At 43.7% G+C, this 20,672-nt stretch overlaps 1 protein-coding gene across 5 annotated transcripts in view; it reads right to left on the bottom strand.

The window, feature by feature from the left end:
- vps13b (vacuolar protein sorting 13 homolog B) overlaps nucleotides 1-20,672 on the bottom strand; it is a 752,723-nt gene that overhangs the window by 53,111 nt on the left and 678,940 nt on the right. For all 5 annotated transcript variants that reach the window (XR_013547184.1, XM_078398050.1, XM_078398047.1 and 2 more), the window contains exons 47-52: nucleotides 19,307-19,482; nucleotides 18,556-18,726; nucleotides 16,608-16,818; nucleotides 14,391-14,579; nucleotides 8,055-8,201; nucleotides 3,180-3,463 (exon numbers count right to left, since the gene is read on the bottom strand). Coding sequence is in view for 4 of the 5 variants with exons in the window: in XM_078398050.1 (XP_078254176.1) it covers nucleotides 3,180-3,463; nucleotides 8,055-8,201; nucleotides 14,391-14,579; nucleotides 16,608-16,818; nucleotides 18,556-18,726; nucleotides 19,307-19,482 (1,178 nt within the window). In the remaining variant the exon portion in view is untranslated. The remainder of the gene's footprint in view (nucleotides 1-3,179; nucleotides 3,464-8,054; nucleotides 8,202-14,390; nucleotides 14,580-16,607; nucleotides 16,819-18,555; nucleotides 18,727-19,306; nucleotides 19,483-20,672) is intronic.

Raw genomic sequence — 20,672 nt, 5'->3', positions numbered from 1 at the left:
AATCAGTAACTAGCTGTCAGAGGAGTTTAGGATTCACAGCCAGGATTTTTAAAGTCAGTGGAACAGTACCAACAACCTCAGTCACCTCCCATACTGTTCCAGGATTTATGTGCTCCATGATTAAAAATAAGTATTAAACATTTTAGCTGCTTCACCCTCCCTAAAAGAAGATCTGAAGGCTTCATTAAAAACAGATGCAAGATAAGAAAATGGATAAATGTGGTGTTTGTCTCAATGCCAAATGTGTGATCCAACCTGAAGGGTTAGTTTGAGCAATTCCTGATATTATTACAAAGTATTGCACTGGAGACAAAACAGTTTGGGGGAATCTGCTTGACCTGCAGACGTCTTTGTAGCATTCAATGTACATGATGCGATGGAGGGATGGTGGGATAGTGGCCAGTCTTCATAAAAAATATTGGTGCATGAACAGCTTCTTCCCATCCACCATCTGGCTCTTGAACCAACCCCAACCCTACCTCAGCATCAAATTAGTATGAGCTTTGTATCACGCTGCACTTTATACTTCAGCTTGCAACAGTGTAGTCTGGCGACATTAGTAGAACAGATAATTTATCGTATTATTGCTTATTTCTTCCCAATCAGGGCAGCACTTTGGCAGAGTTGCTGCCTGAGACCCGGGATCAATCCTGACTTTGGGTGCTGGCTTTGGGAGTTAGTATGTTCTCCCTGTGACCACATGGATTTTCTCCAACTGCTGCAGTTTCCTCCCACAAACCAAAGACGAGCAGGTTTGTAGATTAATTGGCTTCTGTAAATTATCCTTAGTGTGAAGAATGCAAAACTGAGATAACATAGAACTAGTATGATCATTGATCATGTATCAATTGGACATGTATGATCATTGATCTTACAGGGGTGTATAAAATTGACAAATAGATCGGGTAGATACACAGAGTCTCTTGCCCCGAGTAGCGAAATCGAGAACCAGAGGACATAGGTTTAGTTTTAGTTTAGTTTTATTTAGTTTAGAGATACGGCTTGGAAACAGGCCCTTTGGCCCACCGAGTCCGCACAAACCAGTGATCCCAGCACATTAACTCAATATCCTCCACACACTAGGGACAATTGACATTTTTTACCAATTAACCTACAAACCTGTATGTTTTTGGAGTGTGGGAGGAAACCGGAGCTCCTGGGGAAAACCCACGCAGGTTACAGGGAGAACATACAAACTTCGTACAGACACGCACCTGTAGTCAGGATTGAACCCGTGTCTCTTGTGCTGTAAGGCAGCAACTCAACCACTGCAACACCATGCCACTCTTAAGGTGAAGATGAAGGTGGACCAATTTAATAGGAATCTGAGGGGTAACCTTTTCACACTGAGGATGGTGAGTGTATGGAACAATCTGCCAGAGAAGGAAGCTGAGGCAGGGACTATTGCAACGTTTAAGAGTTTCTTGTATATCAGTCACAGAAAGTAAGCATGCAGGTACAGCAGGCAGGCAATGAAAAAAGCAAATGGCGAGAGGATTTGAGTAGAGGAGCAAGGAGGTCCTACTGCAGTTGTAAAGAGCCCTGGTGAGATCACACCTGGAGTATTGTGTGCAGTTTTGGTCTCCTAATTTGAGGAAGGACATTCTTGCTTTTGACGAAGTGCACCAGGATAATTCCCGGGATGGTGGGACTGACAGATGATGAAAGAATGGATTGACTAGGCTTAAATTCACTGGAATTTAGGATGAGAGGGGATCTTATAGAAACATATAAAATTCTTAATGGATTGGAAAGGCTAGATGCAGGAAAAATGTTCCCAATAATGGCAGAGTCCAGAACCAGGGGTCACAGTTTAAGAATAACGGGTAGGCCATTTAGGACTGAGATGAGGAAAAACATTTTCATCCAGAGAGCTGTGAATCTGTGGAATTCTCTGCCATAGAAGGCCAATTCACTGTTGTTTTCAAGAGAGAGTTAGATATAGCTCTTAGGGCTAATGGAATCAAGGGATATGGGGAGAAAGCGGAAACTGGTACTGATTTTGGATGATCAGCCATGATCATATTGAATGGCGGTGCTGGCTCGAAGGGCCGAAAGGCATACACCTGTACCTATTTTCTATGTTTCTAACTAGACAGGTACATGGATAGGACAGGTTTGGAGGGATCTGGGCCAAACACAGGCAGGTGGAACGTGCAGATGGGACATGTTGGTTGGGGTGGGCAAGTTGAGCCACAGGGCCGGTTTCCACATTGTGCCTCTGCACCCAACAAATCATTTTGATTCAGCTATTTAACCATTTTCTACTAAAGGATGCGATTGAATGTGATTCCATTATCCTTTCAGGTTGGGAGTTTTGTTGCTACATCAACATAACTCCTCACACTCCCCCCTTAATCGTCTGTCTACTAACTTCAGTCTCTGTCCCCATGTCATTGACCACCCGGTGAGTGTAAATGAGTTCTTGCCCTGCACTCTTAAAAAACACTCATAATTCTTGGTTATAAAAAGAGGATTGAACGCACAGAACAAACCTACTTTGGCAACGTTGATTTAAGAGTTTCTTTCTGATTACGTTAGAGAAGAGTAAGCTATGAACCTGATGGAAACAGACTCCCTTCATTACGATAATTGCTGAGAGGTGTATCTCCACGAACCAATCTTTGAGTCAATAGGCTAAATTTTAACTGGGAAAACTGTTATACAGAATATCGTAGGGGTGAGTTGAAAGTAAAATAGGAATATTAAATCAGCTCCCTAAATTATCCCATTTCATATCGTGTACGCACTTTCATAATATTACATTTTTTAATCTCATTCACAGAGACGATGCAATTGTGCACAATCTCTTCTTTCCATTTCTTGTACATTTTCTTTGTGGGTCAGGCAGCATCTCTAAATATCATGGATAAGTTGTTTGTTTTATGTTGTGTGCGAGTATGTATGTATATATCAATCGAAAATAGACACAAAATGCCGGAGTAACTCAGTGGGACAGGCAGCATCTCTGGAGAGAAGGGATGGATGAAGTTTCGGGTCGAGACCCTTCTTCAGACAGAAATAGTAAGTTTCCTCCATCAGACATGAACGCTCTACGAGAAGTCCCAACAGCGAGCATTTTGTTAGTTCTCTTGAAATATCAACATTGAAGTCAAATAATTCTGTGCACCACAATATGTCAAAAAGACATTTACCAAAACAAACTACTTTAACTGTACCTGGAACAAAATCCGTTCTCACTGGAATCCCCAAGAGGGACGGCTACGCTTTGCCTTGGAAAATCATGTCTAATCAGAGCTGGCAGGCTCCAGTTGTCACAGCTGCTTGCGCCAATATGGGAGGAGTAACCAAGCAGGAGATGTTTCTGGGGCAAAGGGTCGCTCAGCTCTGACAGACTACCACCAGCGACAAAGTCCCAGCAAGGGATGGAACTTAGCACATCAGGAGATTGGGCTTGACCAGGGGCAAGGTGGAAGACAGCACTCTCCAGCATATAGTTACCCTGGAAAAAATACAAATAAAGTTATTGGTTATAGAACATAGAACAGTACAGCACAGGAATGGCCCCTTTGGCCCACAGTGTTTAGTTTTGTTTAGTGATACTGCGCAGAAACAGGCCCTTTGGTCCACCAAGTTCACGCCGACCAGCGATCCCCGCACATTAACGCTATCCTACACACACAAGGGACAATTTACATTTATACCAAGCCAATTAGCCTACAAACCTGTACGTCATAGAGTGATACAGTGTGGAAACAGGCCCTTCGGCCCAACTTGCCACACCAGCCAACAATGTCCCAGCTACACTCGTCCCACTTGTCTGCACATATCCCTCCAAACCTGTCTGACTGTCTCTTAAACGAAGGGATAGTCCCAGCCTCAACTACCTCCTCTGGCAGCTTGTTCCATACACCCACCACCCTTTGTGTGAAAAAGTGACCACTCGGATTCCTATTAAATCTTTTCCCCTTCACCTTGAACCTATGTCCTCTGGTCCTCGATGCCCCTACTCTGGGCAAGAGACTCTGTGCATCTACCCGATCTATTCCTTTCATGATTTTGTCCACCGCTATAAGATCACCCCTCACCATCCTGCGCTCCATGGAATAGAGACCCAGCCTACTCAACCTCTACCTGTAGCTCACACCCTCTAGTCCTGGTAACATCCTTGTAAATCTTTCCTGAACCCTTTCAAGCTTGACAATATCTTTCTTACAACATGGTGTCCAGAACGGAACACAATATTCTAAATGCGGTCTCACCAACGTCTTATACAACTGCAACATGACCTTCCAACTTCTACACTCTTTGGAGTTTGGGAGGAATGGCCTGTTTCCGCGATATGTCTCTAAACTAAACTAAACTAAAAATGTCTCCCATCAATATCTGACGTTCCAGAGAAAACAATCCAACTTTATCTAACCTCTTCCTATAGCTGAAACCCTCTAATCCAGACAACATTCTGGTAAACCTCCTCTGCACCCTCTCCAAAAGTGAGAACACCATGAAAGAATGTTTGTGCACTTATTTGCCCTTTTGCCTTTATCTGATCTTTCAGATGAACAATGAGCATCATCCATTCCTGGTATTGCAACGGAAGAGCAGGCTCAACTGTAGGCCAAAAGATTGGGAACAGTAGTTTGCTCTACGCAATATTCTAACATCTGCACGTTGAACTCTGCTTCTGAAATTCAGTTGCACTAAGATCAATGGAATCAAATATCAGAAATTGAGTTCAACATGCAAACATAATTACACCGGGCTGTTGTTCATTGACTACAGCTCGGCATCCAACACCAACATCGCCTCCAAACCTCTCATCAAACTCAGAGAACTGTGATGTTGCTCATCCCAATGTAAACGGATCCGAGACCGCAAGCAGTAGAATTGACAACACTTTCGACTTGAAAGCCATCAACACAGGATCACCTCAAGGATTTGTGCTGAGTCCCCTGCTCTACTCTCTCTGTACCAATCTTCATCTACATTTCACACTGACTTGGCAAGGCCACCAGCATAATCAAGGACAAGTCTCATCCTCCTCCCTCTCCCTCTCCCATCAGGCAAGAGGTACAGAAGTGTGAAAACCCACACCTCCAGATTCAAAGACAGTTTCTTCCCAGCTGTTACAAGGCAACTGAACCATCTTACCAGCAACCAGAGAGTGGTCCTAAGCTACTATCTACCTCATTGAAGACCCTCGGACTATCTTTAATCGGACTTTACTGGACTTTACCTTGCACTAAACATTATTTGCTTTATCATGTACCTGTGCACTATGGACGGCTCGAATGTAATCATGTATAGTCTTTCCGCTGACTGGTTAGCATGCAACAAAGCTTTTCACTGTAACTCGGTACACGTGACAATAAACTAAACTAAACTAAATCAATGACTGCATAGCCAGACATCGTGAAAGTGGCAACACAAGTAGTGAGAGTGGTAAAGAAGGCATATGGTATGCTTGCCTTCATTGTTCAGGGCTTTGAGTAGAGGAGTCAAGAAGTCTTGATGCAGCTTTAAGGACTTTGGTTTGGCCGCATTTGGAGTATTGTGTGCTGTTCCGATCGCCCGAATGCAGGAAGGATGTGGAGGCTTTGCAGAGATTGCAGAGGAGCTTTACCAGAATGACGGTTGGATTAGTGGGTATTAGCTACAGGGAGAGGTTGGACAGACTTGAATTGTTTTCTCTGGAATACCAGAGATTGAGAGGAGACAGGATAAAAGTATATAAAAATTATGAGAGGCGTAGATGGATAGTCAGAACCTTTACCCAAGATGAAAATATCAAACATTGTCAGTGTGGCTTGTTCTGGGAAGATGAGCATAGGCCGGTAGTAGAGGTGAGAGGGACAAAGTTAAAAGGGGATGTAGGGTGCAATATATTTTATACAGAGGGTAGTGAGTGCCTGGAGCGTGCTACTGGTGCTGGTGGATGCAGATATGATAGTGGCATTTCAGAGAATTTTGGATCCGCACATGGTATATGCAGGGAATGGAGGGATATGGATCATGTGCAGGCAGTGAAGAGATGGTCTTGGCATCACGGTTGGCACAGTCATTATGGGCCAAAGGGCCTGTTCCTGTGCTGTACTGTTCTATAGACACAAGATAGATACAGGCAGCAACTCCAGGTATGAATATTATTTTCTCTAACTTCAAGTAACTCTTGCATTCCCTCTCTCTCCCTCCGTCCCTCCTCCACCCTAGTCGGCCTACGAGTTTCACTCGTTAGTTTCACTCGTTTTCACCATTGCCACAGCCAACAATGGACCATTGTGGGCTCCACCTTTCCTTGATCATCGTTGCTCGCTTTAATTTGGCCTTTTGTACACCTTTCATTCATTTGTTCTTTGTACCTCTTCATACCTCTAGTTTCCCTCTCCCCTGACTCTCAGTCTAAAGAATGGTCTCGACCAGAAACTTCAACTATTCCTTCTCTCCAGAGATGCTGCCTGACCCGCTGAGTTACTCCAGCATTTTGTGTCAATTTGGTCTTCAGTGTAAGCCAGCATCTGCAGTTCCTTCCTGCACATTCTGTAATGTTCTATGTTCTGACTGTCTGGAGGAATATATCATGTCTTTATGGCTACCATGTTTATCGGTGCTTTCCAATGTGGAAAGTACAAATTTCTACTTGTGTGTCATCTGCACTTTGTATTTTTAAACAACTGTCTAGCTGGAAAGTGGCTACTAATAGAGTTTCCTACTTGTTTTGAAATGTATATGTTTTACTTCAACGAGCATGTTAAATATCAACAGATGACAAGGGTGGAAGGGGCATTGTTACTCCCCTCCGGGTAATATGCCAAGACTACAGCTGCCAACGTGGCTGAGGTTCGTGAAAATCAGTCCAGCCTAACTGAAGGTAGTAAATGGGCATTAAACGTCTAATATAACAAAGGCAGACATCTCAAATTACACCGGAATTATTCTTGAAAAAAAAAACTGTAACCTAATCTAGCAATGAAACTGGGTGTAAATCTGTTAAAGACTTCACGAGTTACTGATGTTACACGGAAAGCTATTCATTACTGGACAGGAGCATGTCAAATTTTGAAAGGAATTTATATAATAATTAGTTTGGCCCTATCATTAAATGGTTGGAAATTTGTGAAAGATTTGTTATTTGAACATAATCCACAGAGACTGCTATCTGTTAATTTATTACAGTTCAGGATGTGCTGATTGCCAATTTGAGTCATGCGAGTTAAAAAATTAAACTATCACGTTTACAAATTATGCATCAAGGTCTATGGAAGAGCGATTCTGGCAGAAGGTTTACATTTATAGCCTCAAACTTCAAGACCTGCTTTTGAGTTTGCCTGTATAGGAAGGAATTGCAGATGTTAGTTTATACCGAAGATAGACACAAAGTGCTGAAGTAAATCAATGGGTCAGCCAGAATCTCTGGAGAAAAAGGATGGGTGAAATTTCGGGTCAGACTATCTTTGATAGGAGTTTGAAGGTAGATCACAAAATGCTGGAGTAATTCAGCAGGATAGACAGCATCTCTGGAAAGAATGAATGGGTGACGTTTCAGGTCGAGACCCTTCTTCAGACTGATCGGCCCGAAACGTCACCCATTCATTCTTCTCCAGAGATGCTGCCTGTCCCACTGAGTTACTCCAGCATTTTGTGATCTACCTTCAATTTAAAACAGCATCACCAGTTCTTTCCTCACAATTTTGATAGGACTTTACTGGACCTTATCTTACACTAAATGTTATTCGCGTTATTCCCTTTATCATATATCTGTATACTGTGGATGGCTCGATTGTAATCACGTACTCTCTTTCCGCTGACTGGTTAGTACGCAAAAAAAGCTTTTTCGCTGTATCTCGGTACACCTGACAATAAACTAAAATAAACATTGGAGACCTTTGAACGATCATCAATCACACATCGGACTTTATCCTGCACTAAACATTACACCCTTTATCCTGTATCTGTGTACTGTGGATGGCTTGATTGTAATCATGTATAGTCTGACTTGAGAGCACGCAACAAAAAGCTTTTCACTGTACCTCGGCACATATGACAACAGTAAACTAAATTAACCATAATGAGAAATATTCATGTATAAAGTATACCTCTCTCAGTGTGGCTTGCTCTGGGAAGATGAGCATAGGCCGGAAGTAGATTTTGTGACGAGTGTTGTTAATTATAACTGTCTTGTCTTCGACCACAAGGATCTGAATTCCATGCCGTACCACTGAAGATATGCAGAACTGACACAGCTGTGGAGCACAAGGAACTTATGAGTAAAATAGAAAGAAACAAAAAGAAAGAATTTGCACAGTACATAATAATCACTTTTACTCTTGAGATGTTACAAAGCACTTTGCATTGAAAGGATTTCTTTTGAAGTATAGTTACAGATGTAATGTAGGCAAACTGCTTTGCAATCAAAAGACACAAAGGCACTCGCTGTTACCCCACTGACCCCTGCACTGACATTTCTATTGATTTGTAGCAAGGAGTGGGAATATAAATGACTCCGTGTATCCTGTTATACAATATCATACACCATTAAGTTATGAAAACATATCATTAAGTTTACTTTTAGTTTATGAATTTAATTTATGAAATGATATTTTTATGTTTCAATGGTGCTTTATTTGTCACATAAGCAACTACACGGTGCAATTCCTTTTGCACATATTACATATGCAGGTGCCAACATGTTTATTCAAACTCCAGTCGGCCCGCACGCTCAATGTACTGGAGCAGTTCCCACGAACTGACGTCCTCTCCTCGTCCGGCCATCTTTGTGTCCCGGGGCCGCCTCCTGCAGCCAACCTGATGGCGCTGGAGACATTACCTCGGTTCACCCTCCCACCGGCCCTTGCTCTTCATATCCGATGTCTCCAGCTCCCTCCAGGTTACGCCGTCCGACAAGCCTTGGGGTGGGATCAACCGAATCACATGCGATCACGTGGGATCCAGGGTGAGCTGGCCAACTCGAGTCAAAATTGGCTTGGTGGAAGAAATCAGAGGGTGGTAGAGCTACGAAGCCAGATCCCCGTGGCCGAATGCAAGACATGGCGGACCGCGGCCGAGAGGGGGAGGCCGCCGAGCCGGTCCCTGCACGGAGAACCCGCACACCACAGCCCGAGAGGGGGAACCCGCCGAGCCAGCCCCTGCTCTTCCCCTAAACACCTGAGACTGGGAGCTTCAGGCAAAACACATATGAAGACTCACATACAGGTTGGTATGGTGACAATCATAAACAAATTACATTATTAACAACTTGCAATTATCTGGTTTCTTTATTATCAAATAAGGCCTGAAACTGAGGCAAGTTAGGAAATATCAGAAAATGTTAAGGAGTGTTTTAAAAGAGGAATGTAGAAAGGTAGGGAGGTTTAGGGAGGGAACTCGACAGCTTTCGGATAGGTATTAATGATACTGGTGAAAAAAAGATGAAGCACTATCAATATTATAAGAAAATTAGAACAGGTATTCCTAGCAAGTATGTGCAATGGAGAAGAATCATTGTTGAGGTCATTCATCATGATGCAAGCATTAATTCATATAAAGCAAAAATTGAAAACATTGATTTAATTAGAAACACGTCTAAAATTAACGTCAAATAATTAAAAACATAAATGACTAGAGGCGTAGACAGAGTGGTGTGGCTGTACAAATGAGTAGGGACTTTGTCCCTCTGCCAACTCTACTCGCTGTAGAACAGAGTGGATGGAAGCAGAGTGCACCTTGCCCCCTCTCCTTCACAGGTCGCACCATGCGACTCGATGTCGATTTTTTTAGTTTTTAGTTTGTGAGATACAGCGCAGAAACAGGCCCTTTGGCTCACCAAGTTCGTGCCGAACAGCGATCCCCGTTCAATAGCACTATCCTACACACGAGGGACAATTTACAATAGCCATTTAACCTACAAACCTGTATGAATTTAGAACGTGGGAGGAAACCAGAGCACCTAGAGAAAACCCATATGGTCACAAGGAGAACGTACAAACTCCATATAGACAGTACTCATGCTCATGATCGAACCCGGGTTTACAGCACCAGAGACCCGGGTTCGATCCTGACCATGGCCCTTCTGCCCACCAAGTCCACACCCACCAACGATCCACTAGTTCTATCCTACACACTATGGACAATTTACAGAAGCAAGCAATTAGACAGGTACATCAATTGGAGAGGATTAAAAGGATATGGGTCAAATGCATGCAGGTGGGACTAGTGTAGATGGGACATGTTGGCTGGTGTGGGCAAGTTGGGCTGAAGGGCCTGTTTCTACACTGTATAACTCTATAACTCTATGGGAATAGGTTAGTCCGAGAGGGATTCAAGTTCAGGCAGTGGGCTGGATCCAGAAGGATTAACATAGAAACATAGAAAATAGGTGCAGGAGTAGGCCAGCACCGCCAATCAATATGATCATGGCTGATCATCCAAAATCAGTACCCCGTTGTGGCTTTTTCCCCATATCCCTTGGATTCATCCTACGCAGAGTAAAACTATCCAACTTAGACCAAATAAAGAATGATTAGGCCTTTTTCAATAGGAGAAACAAGGAGGGTCCATCTACAGATATCATGAAACGCTAAAGAAAAGATCATTTAAACAGCTCGTGCAATTTTGGCTTTTTACTCAAGGGGGTGGACGTAGCGCTAGATTTATACAGATATCTGGCAGGACTACAATCTGGAGTGAACACATGCAATCTGGGAACCTCAGGAAGGATGTACGGGTGTTGGACAGAGGATAGCACAGATTCTGCAGCAAGACACTGAATTAAAATACAAAGACAGGGGTTTTTATAAGTGTAAAACCTGATCAAATACTTAGAATAACTGCTGGCTCCAGTGGGAGAGTCCAGAACAAAGGGGGGAACAAAATAGAAAAAGACTTCAAAGTTAGAGCCAGGGTATTTAGCAGAGCTATGAGGAAGCACTTTGTTGTCCCAAGGGTTACAGAAATCTGAAACTATGGCCTAGAAATGGAATTAGAAAAACATTTTTGACTGAGTTTTAATGCATAAATCGGATAACATTTTCAAGTCAAATTCTTGTCGGATATGTCGAGTTACTTTAGGGAGGATCTTTAGGGGTGTTGGTGAACTGAAAGACCTTGAGGTGCAAGTCCATAGCCTGCTGAAAGCGAGGATATATATGAATAGTGTTAAAGAAAGCAATTGTTATGGTTGCCTTCACAGGCTGAGGCATCGAATACAAGAGTTGGGATGTCATGTTGAAGCTGAACATAACACTGGTGAGAAGCATATGAAGGGTAAACATTTCAGGTTGCAGTTCTGATACTACGGAAAGAGAGTGCAAACGATATTTACCAGAAGGCTGCTTGGAATGAAGGGCTGTGGATGTAAAGAGAGATTGTAAAGAGGAAAATGGTCCATGAAGGCCAAGATAAGACTCCATACTTTTAAGAACTTGGAATTTGAAGGGCACAAGATGGTGCCGGAAACATGGCTATTCTTCGTGTTCGATTCTGACTACGGATGTTGTCTGTACATTCTCCCTGTGACCGCGTGAGTTTTCTCCAGGTGCTTTGGTTTCCTCCCACGTTCTAAAGACGTGCAGGTTAATTGGCTTCTGTAAATTGTCCCTAGTGTGTAGGATAGAACTAGTAGATTGTTGGTCAGTGTGTACTTGGTGGACAGAATGGCCTGTTTCCAAGCTGTACCTTTAAATGAACAAGTGCTTGCGCCCATTTTGACTGAAATCCTGCCCCTGGAAAGGAAGATCCCGGCGAGCCACAGCCATATCTCGACAGCAGGCCTGGCTCGCCCGCCGTGGAACCAGAAACCCACCTGGAATCATCCGAGGCTCATCTCCTGCTCAATCCTAAAGTCCGGGAACCGGGCAGGAGAGTCGAGGGAGTCTGCGACGGCGGACGCTGGACAAAAGACCGTTTTCAAGATGGCGGCGGAGAGAGGAGAGGATCGGTGTCCCGGGACGTTAAGGCCAAGATAAGACTGCACTCTGAGGGTGAAATGTGGCAACGCTCTGTGTACTGTCTCGGTGAAGTCTACTGTTACACTACAACCATTGCACTTCTGTATTTATCTGATTGTGCTTATCTGTGGTATGATTTTACTGGATTGAATGGCAAAACAAAGAATTTCACTGACAATAGACAATAGACAATAGACAATAAGTGCAGGAGTAGGCCATTCAGCCCTTCGAGCCAGCCATTCAATGCGATCATGGCTGATCACTCTCAATCAGTACCCCGTTCCTGCCTTCTCCCCATACCCCCTCACTCCGCTATCCTTAAGACCTCTATCCAGCTCTCTCTTGAAAGCATCCAACGAACTGGCCTCCACTGCCTTCTGAGGCAGAGAATTCCACACCTTCACCACTCTCTGACTGAAAAAGTTCTTCCTCATCTCCGTTCTAAATGGCCTACCCCTTATTCTTAAACTGTGGCCCCCTGTTCTGGACTCCCCCAACATTGGGAACATGTTTCCTGCCTCTAATGTGTCCAATCCCCTAATTATCTTATATGTTTCAATAAGATCCCCCCTCATCCTTCTAAATTCCAGTGTATACAAGCCTAATTGCTCCAGCCTTTCAACATACGACAGTCCTGCCATTCCGGGAATTAACCTAGGTACATCGGTACTGATTAAAATAATCATCATCATGATGAAAATGGACCAGACCCATCCACTAATGGTTCACTCTTGAATAGGTGCCATTTCCCTCTTATGCGCTGCACATCTGACAATGTCATCAGCGTGCACACTGTGTATTTTTGACTTTCTAACAGGAACTGAATCAAAAGATCATGAGTTGTGACTTTCACCGCCAGCTCACAACAAAACATGAGGTGCAACATCCAGGAAGTTGGGAACCAGATGCAAACTCAGCTGGGACTTAACCTTACTCACACTAGCAGCTCAGTATTGATCGTAATGTGCTGCCATTGTGCAGGCAGACAGCACCTACGAACTTCACAGCAGTTAGCATTCGGGTAAAACAATTGTGCCTCCTTGGCACAGTAAAAAAAAAAGCATAAATCTGTCCCTCTCCCACAAAAACTGTGGCGGCACAGTGGCACAGAGGTAGAATTGTTGCCTTACAGTGCCAGGGGCCCAGGTTCGATCCTCACTACAGGTGCTGTCAGTTTGGAGTTTGTACGTTCTCTGTGACCACGAGGGTTTTCTCCAAGTGCTCCGGTTTCTTCCCTCACCCCAAAGACATGTAGGCTTGTAGGTTAATTGGCTTAGGTAAAATTGTAAATTGTCCCTAGTGTGTTGGATAGTATTAGTGTATTATTGGTATTATTAGATAGTTGGTCAGCAAGATCTCGATGGGCCGAAGGGCCTGTTTCCACGCTGTATCATTTAATCAATCAAAGACTGAAGCAGCTTACAGGAAAAGTGTGTGCACATCAAGAATAAGCTTGCATCTGACCACTGTGCAAAAAATGATACAAAGTGCTGGAGTAACTCGGCTGGTCAGGTGTCATCTCTGAAGTACATGGATAGATGACGTTTTGGGTCGGTACCCTTCTTCAGACTGATTGTGGGGGTGGGGGTAAGAAAACTGGGGTACAGGAAGAGGCAGGACAAAACATGCAGGAAAACAGGTGAACACAGGCGAGTGGGGTTTTGATAGGGAGATGGTTGGACAAAAGCCAGAGATGTGGGACAAAAGTATTGAAGAGTTGCGCATTGTGAAGCTGGAGGAAGAAGCGTGGGTGGAAGAAGGGGGTATGGGGAGCGTGGGTGGAAGAAGGGGGTATGGGGAGCGTGGGTGGAAGAAAGGGGTATGGGGAGAAGGCAGGAACGGGGTACTGATTGAGAATGATCAGCCATGATCACATTGAATGGCGGTGCTGGCTCGAAGGGCCGAATGGCCTCCTCCTGCACCTATTGTCTATTGTCTATTGGAAGGGGACGGGACAACGACAAACATGTGCGTGTCCAGTTTGGTATAGGGAAGAAAGTGGGATAGAGGTGGTTTGAGTTGTAAAAAGTTACCTAAAATTAGAGTATTCATTGTTCACACCGTTGGGTTGTAAGCTACCCAAGCGGACTATGAAACTTCTCCATTCTGACCAATGCGGTTGTGAATCCCATTCTGAATGGTCAATGGTGCTTTATCTGTCACGTAGGCAACTGCACAGTGAAAGTCTTTTTGCATATATTACACATGTCGGCTCCGCTGTTTTTGGTGCCATTATTCAAAGTCCAAGGTCCGGTCGGCCCACCCGCTTAATGTACCGGAGCCATTCCCGCAAACCGACGTCCCTCTCCTTTCGTCGCCCGGCCATCTTTGTGTCCCGGGGGCACCCCCTGCAGCCAAGCTAGAAGGCGCTGAAGGCATTACCCCGGTTCACCCTCCTGTCAGCCCGAATGCAACTTTGCTGGGCTCTTTTCCAAAATGATCCAAGGGTGAAAGAAGAAGAAAAAATAATAATTGTTTCAAACTGACCTTCTGATGATCTGGGAAAGCACCCAGTTTTACATCTGTGTCAGTGACCCCTTCTTCATCCAGCGTGATGATGGCACTGCTGGGGTAATCCTGCCACTTGGGGGACGTGATATCGTGCACGAGTCGGATTGCGGTGGATTTGTGGACGGTGTTTGTACTGGCCCAATAGATACCAATCTGAAAAGGATCCTGCAAACAATTGTCAGAACACATATCGTTATATGTCTTATGGCATCTCCAATGGATTTAGAAACAAGCAACTGCAGATGCAGGTTTACGAAGAAAGACACAAAGTGCTGGAGTACCTCAGCGGGTCAGGCCACATCTCTGGAGGACATGGATAGGTGATATTCCGGGTCGGGACCCTTCTTAGATTGCAATACAGAGAACATTACAGCACAGGAACAGGCCCTTCGGCCCACAATGTCTGTGCCAAATATGATGCTAAGACCAACATTCATCTGCCTGCACATAATCCATATTCCTCCATTCCCTGCGTTTCCATGTGCCTATCCAAAAGTCTCTTCAATGCCACTATCGTATCTGTTTTCTCTTGGCAGGAGACTCCAGGGAGACCTGATGGAAGTATATAAAATTATGAGAGGCATAGACAGGGTAGACAGTCAGAATGTTTTTCCAGGGCGGAAATGTCAAAGACTGGAGTACATAGCTTTTAGGTGAAGGGTGCAAAGTTTAAAGGGTATATGCAGGGCAAGTTTTTTTTACATGTTGCCTGGAACACACTGCCAGGGGTGGTGTTGGAGGCAGATACGATAGTGGTGTTTAAGAGGCTTTTAGATAGGCACTGTTAGACATACAGGGAATGGAAGGAAATGGATCATGAGCAGGCAGAGGAGATTAATTAATCTTGGCATCATGATCAGCACAACTTTGTGGATTGAAAGGCCTGTTCCTGTGCTGGTCTTTTAAGTTCTAATTCTAATGTGTATAGGACAAAGTAAAAGGGTTAAGTCTGTCCTGAGCAGTGATACAATGGTGGAACACTAATATGGCACTTAGATCTTGGTTCCTAAAAACAAATTAATGGATGCCCAGTAAGACTGGGAAGCTTCATTGAATTTGAATTGAATTGAAATTAAATTGGAATTGGAATTGAACTGCATTGAATTGAACTGCATTGAATTGAATTGAACTGAACTGAATTGAAAGATAAGACATGGAAACAAGTCCTTCGGCCCACCGAGTCCATGCCAAACATTGATCAGCCATTCACAGTAGTTCACGCACTTTACAACTTTCCTAAACAGATTTACAATATACATTAATGACTTGGATGAAGGGATTAAAAGTACCATTAGCAAATTTGCAGATGATACAAAGCTGGGTGGTAGGGTGAACTGTGAGGAAGATGCTATGAGGTTGCAGGGTGACTTGGACAGGTTGTGTGAGTGGGCGGATGCATGGCAGATGCAGTTTAATGTGGATAAGTGTGAGGTTATCCACTTTGGTGGTAAGAATAGGAAGGCAGAGTATTATCTGAATGGTGTCAAGTTAGGAACAGGGGACGTACAACGAGATCTGGGTGTCCTAGTGCATCAGTCACTGAAAGGAAGCATGTAGGTACAGCAGGCAGTGAAGAAAGCCAATGGAATGTTGGCCTTCATAACAAGAGGAGTTGAGTATAGGAGCAAAGAGGTCCTTCTGCAGTTGTACAGGGCCCTAGTGAGACCGCACCTGGAGTACTGTGTGCAGTTTTGGTCTCCAAATTTGAGGAAGGATATTCTTGCTATTGAGGGCGTGCTGCGTAGGTTTACTAGGTTAATTCCCGGAATGGCGGGACTATCATATGTTGAAAGACTGGAGCGACTAGGCTTGTATACACTGGAATTTAGAAGGATGAGAGGAGATCTTATCGAAACGTATAAGATTATTAAGGGGTTGGACACGTTAGAGGCAGGAAACATGTTCCCAATGTTGGGGGAGTCCAGAACAAGGGGCCACAGTTTAAGAATAAGTGGTAGGCCATTTAGAACTGAGATGAGGAAAAACTTTTTCAGTCAGAGAGTTGTGAATCTGTGGAATTCTCTGCCTTAGAAGGCAGTGGAGGCCAATTCTCTGAATGCATTCAAGAGAGAGCTGGATAGAGCTCTTAAGGATAGCGGAGTCAGGGGGGTATGGGGAGAAGGCAGGAACGGGATACCGATTGAGAATACTTCTTTTTCAACCGAGTAAACAATGTGTCTTTAACCCATTTACCTTGAAGTTTGGCGGTACAATGGTCTTCCCAGCTGGTACCTGCACCACTATCTTTTCACCTTCAAACAGCCAGAGGTCCCATTTGGACTGGTTGATGAACAAGGCCCAAGGTAGCAGTTCCACAAGAAGGGTATTGAGGCAGGGCTTCCAGGCAGACAACTTAACCTGCATTGGACTATCCCACTGAGGAAGAGCCTCGCCGCTGTGTTTGCTGTACATTAAAGAAAGAGATTAGTTCTTCATTATCATTGCCGGCAGTTTTGTGCTTGAAACAAGTATGTAAGCTGTCATAATTCCTCATGTCAATAGTGTCAGATCCTTAAAAAAAATGTTTTTTGTTTAAAGACTGCCAGAAAATGTTTACACAAAGATTATCCCCAAATTATTTTGTGTTAACTCTACGATCTTCCCAGACATAGCTAAAATGACATCCATCTTCTTAACTGTGGATTACCAGCTGATACTATGTTTTGATTCAGAAAATTACAAAGTAAGTATGGAGATTGAATGTCTCAAACAAAACCGTGACAGACTTGCAAAGCAAACGGCTGCTTTGTAGCCAAAGCATTGTAAATGTATATATTTTATCTCCAACATAAATATTTTCTTGAATAAAGATGACACAGCAAGCACATTCGGAAACAAGTTCATACTACTTAAATTCCAATTGCGTCCTTAAGAATTATTCTTAATCCGGTGAAAAAGTAAATACTTTTATAAAAGAAGATCCAAAAATAAATCTGAAACGTTATTAAGTACGATGGCTCATATCTGGCAATAGCCATGATCTTGAAACAAGGAACTGAAGATGCCAGTTTACCAAGGAAAGACACAAAATGCTGGAGTAACTCAGCGGGTCAGGCAGCCTCTCTGGGGAACATGGATAGGTGACTTTTCTGTTCAAGACACCAAACTAGCATCTGCAGTTTGGCCAAAGCATTGTAAATGTATATATTTTATCTCCAACATAAATATTTTCTTGAATAAAGATGACACAGTCTGAAGAAGGGTCTCGACCCGAAACGTCACCCATTCCTTCTCTCCCGAGATGCTGCCTGACCTGCTGAGTTACTCCAGCATTTTGTGAATTAATAGCATCTGCAGTTCTTTGTTTCAAACGTTTGAAAGGATATGGGCCAGGGGGAGGCAAATGGAACTAGTTTAGTCAGGCAACATGGTAGGAATGGCTTTATGGGCTGAAGGGCCTGTTTTTCCACCTTTTTCGAAGGATGATGTTCAACATTAGAGGGCATAGATATAGAGTGAGACGGAGAAAGACTGAAGAAGGGTCCCAACCCAAAACGTCATCTATCCATGTTTAGTTTAGTTTAGAGATACAGCGCAGAAGCAGGACCTTCGGCCCACCGAGTCAGCGTTGACCCGCGATCAACACACACTAACACAATCCTACACACTAGGGACAATTTACAATCTTTACCAAAGTCGATTAACCTACAAACCTGTACGTCATTGGAGTGTGGGAGGAAACCGGAGCACTGAGAGAAAACCCACGCGGTCACGGGGAGAATGTACAAACTACTTACAGACAGCATCCTGATCAAACCTGGGTCTCTAGTGCTGTAAGGCAGCAACTCTACTGCTGCGCCACCGTGCCACCCCATTTTCTCTGGGGATGCTGCCTGACCTCTGTGTTACTCCAGCATTTTGTGTCTTTCCAATAGCCATGAGCTTACTGATTGAAGAAGATTTGGGCTACGTTATGCACAGAGTAACATATACTATAATTACATCCATTTGCAATAAATATTTAGCAAATACCGAACCCCTGGCATCAAGTTTCAAGCTCTCACCACTCTGTGTCATAAAAACTTGCCTCACATATCTCCTTTAAACCTTTCCCCTCTCACCTTAAGACCCTTTGTCTTTGACATTTCCACAGCTGATAACAAACCGGCTTTACAGTAATGGAATGCTTGCTTGGCATTACCTGTCAGTTTCCTTCTTAATGTAAGGCCAGGCTAGGCGTGCATCAGTGTCCACTTTGTAGAACTCTGCAAGTAACTTGCTGGCTGAACGTTCCCTCTGAAGCCCCTGCGCGATTTGTTTAATAAGGGCTGTTGAAATCGGGATGGCACATTGGGATGCTTCGTCTTCCTCTCTGTAAAGGAGGAGGAACAATTTCTGCATTTAACTGTGTTCCATTTCTAACCCAGCTTTGACCAAGAAATTATAGTCATATCACATGAAACAGGCCCTTCGGGTGCAACCTACCCATGCCGACCAACATGCCCCATGTACACGAGTCCCAACTGCCTGCGTTTGGCCCATATCCCTCGAAACTAGTCCTACCCAGACTGTCAAAGCAGCCACAGCCAGACATAAAAACAGCTTTTTTCCACGAGTGATAGTTCTACTCAATAAACCAAAGTCTGTAGTCTCTTTTTTGCTCTGGTTTATTTTCACTCACATGTTTAGACCGTAATGTTGTATCCTTATTGTTTTGATGTGGTTATGCTTTATTCTTAATTGTTAACTGTATGTTTGTGTTGTCATTTGTGAGCGGAGCACCAAGGCACATTCCTTGTATATGCATACTTGGCCAATAAACTCATTCATTCATTCATTCATTCATTCATTCATTCATTCATTCATTCATTCATTCATTCATTCATTCATTCATTCATTCATATCCATGTACCTGTCTAAATGTTTCATATGGGACATATGCAATAGCTTACCTTGCTTGAAACGTCAAATGGTGTACAACTTCTGGTGCCACATTCAGAAGAAACTCATCCTGTCCTTTCCCTTTGATGAGTTGGGGGTCTTTTAAACCCAAGCTTCGCCTCTCCACATGCAGAATAATGGCATCAGGGAGATGACTTCTCATCACAAAGAGAGGGCTGAAAACCACCTGCAAACAAAACACAAGGCACTTAGTAGTCTTTGAGGTCTAATTAAATTATTGCATCAGCACAACGATGGCCAAGATAAGAGCAAGATAAGAAAGACAAATGGCAAATGTTGCGCCTCTTTTCAAGAAGGGCTGCAGGGAAAATGCTGGGAACTATAGACCGGTGAGCTTAACATCTGTAGTTGGAAAGTTACTAGAGAGTATTCTGAGGGATAGGTTAATCAGGCATTTGGACGGGCAAGGGCTGATTAGGGATAGTCAGCATGGTTTTGTACGTGAGAGATCGTGTCTCACAAATCTGATTGATTTTCTAGAAGACGTGACCAAAAAGGTTGATGAGGGCAGAGCTGCAGATGTTGCATACATGGATTTCAGTAAGGCATTGGACAAGGTTCCGCATGGTAGGCTGCTTTGGAAGGTTAGATCACACGGGATCCAAGGAGAGATAGCTGAATGGATAGCAAATTGGCTCCATGGAAGGAAGCAGAGGGTTATGGTAGAAGGTTGCTTCTTGGACTGGAGCCCTGTGACTAGTAGTGTGCCTCAGGGTTTGTTACTGGGCCTGTTACTACTTGTCATCTACATCAATGAATCAGTGATGAGACTATACAGAGCAAGATTAGCAAGTTTGCTGATGATACAAAAGTGAGTGGTTTTGCAGATACTGAAGATGGTTGTGAAAGATTGCAGCAGGATCTGGATCGATTGGCCAGATGGGCTGAGGAATGGTTGATGGAATTTAATATAGAGAGTGTGAGGTGTTGCATTTTATGACGTCTAAGAAGGGCAGGACCTACACAGTGAATGGTAGGCCTCTGGGGAGTGTTGTAGAGCAGAGGGATCTAGGTGCATGGTTCCTTAAAGGTCGAGTTGCAGGTAGATAAGGTGGCCAAAAAAACTTTAGGCCTTCATCAGTCAGAGTATAGAGTATAGATGTTGGGAGATCATGTTGCAGTTGAATAAGACTGTAGAATAAGAATGTAGGTTAATTTGACTGGGTAAATGTAAAAAATTGTCCCTAGTGGGTGTAGGATAGTGTTAATGTGCGGGGATCGCTGGGCGGCGCGGACTTGGTGGGCCGAAAAGGCCTGTTTCCGCGCTGTATATATATGATGATATGATATGAAGACGTTGGTGAGACCGCATTTAGAATATTGTGTTCAGTTCTGGGCACCATGTTATAGGAAAGA

The sequence above is a fragment of the Rhinoraja longicauda genome, chromosome 4, assembly GCF_053455715.1.
Source record: "Rhinoraja longicauda isolate Sanriku21f chromosome 4, sRhiLon1.1, whole genome shotgun sequence".
NCBI classification, from domain to species: Eukaryota; Metazoa; Chordata; class Chondrichthyes; order Rajiformes; family Arhynchobatidae; genus Rhinoraja; species Rhinoraja longicauda.
The sequence above is the reverse complement of the archived record's forward strand: the minus strand, read 5'-3'. Positions and strand labels throughout refer to the sequence as shown.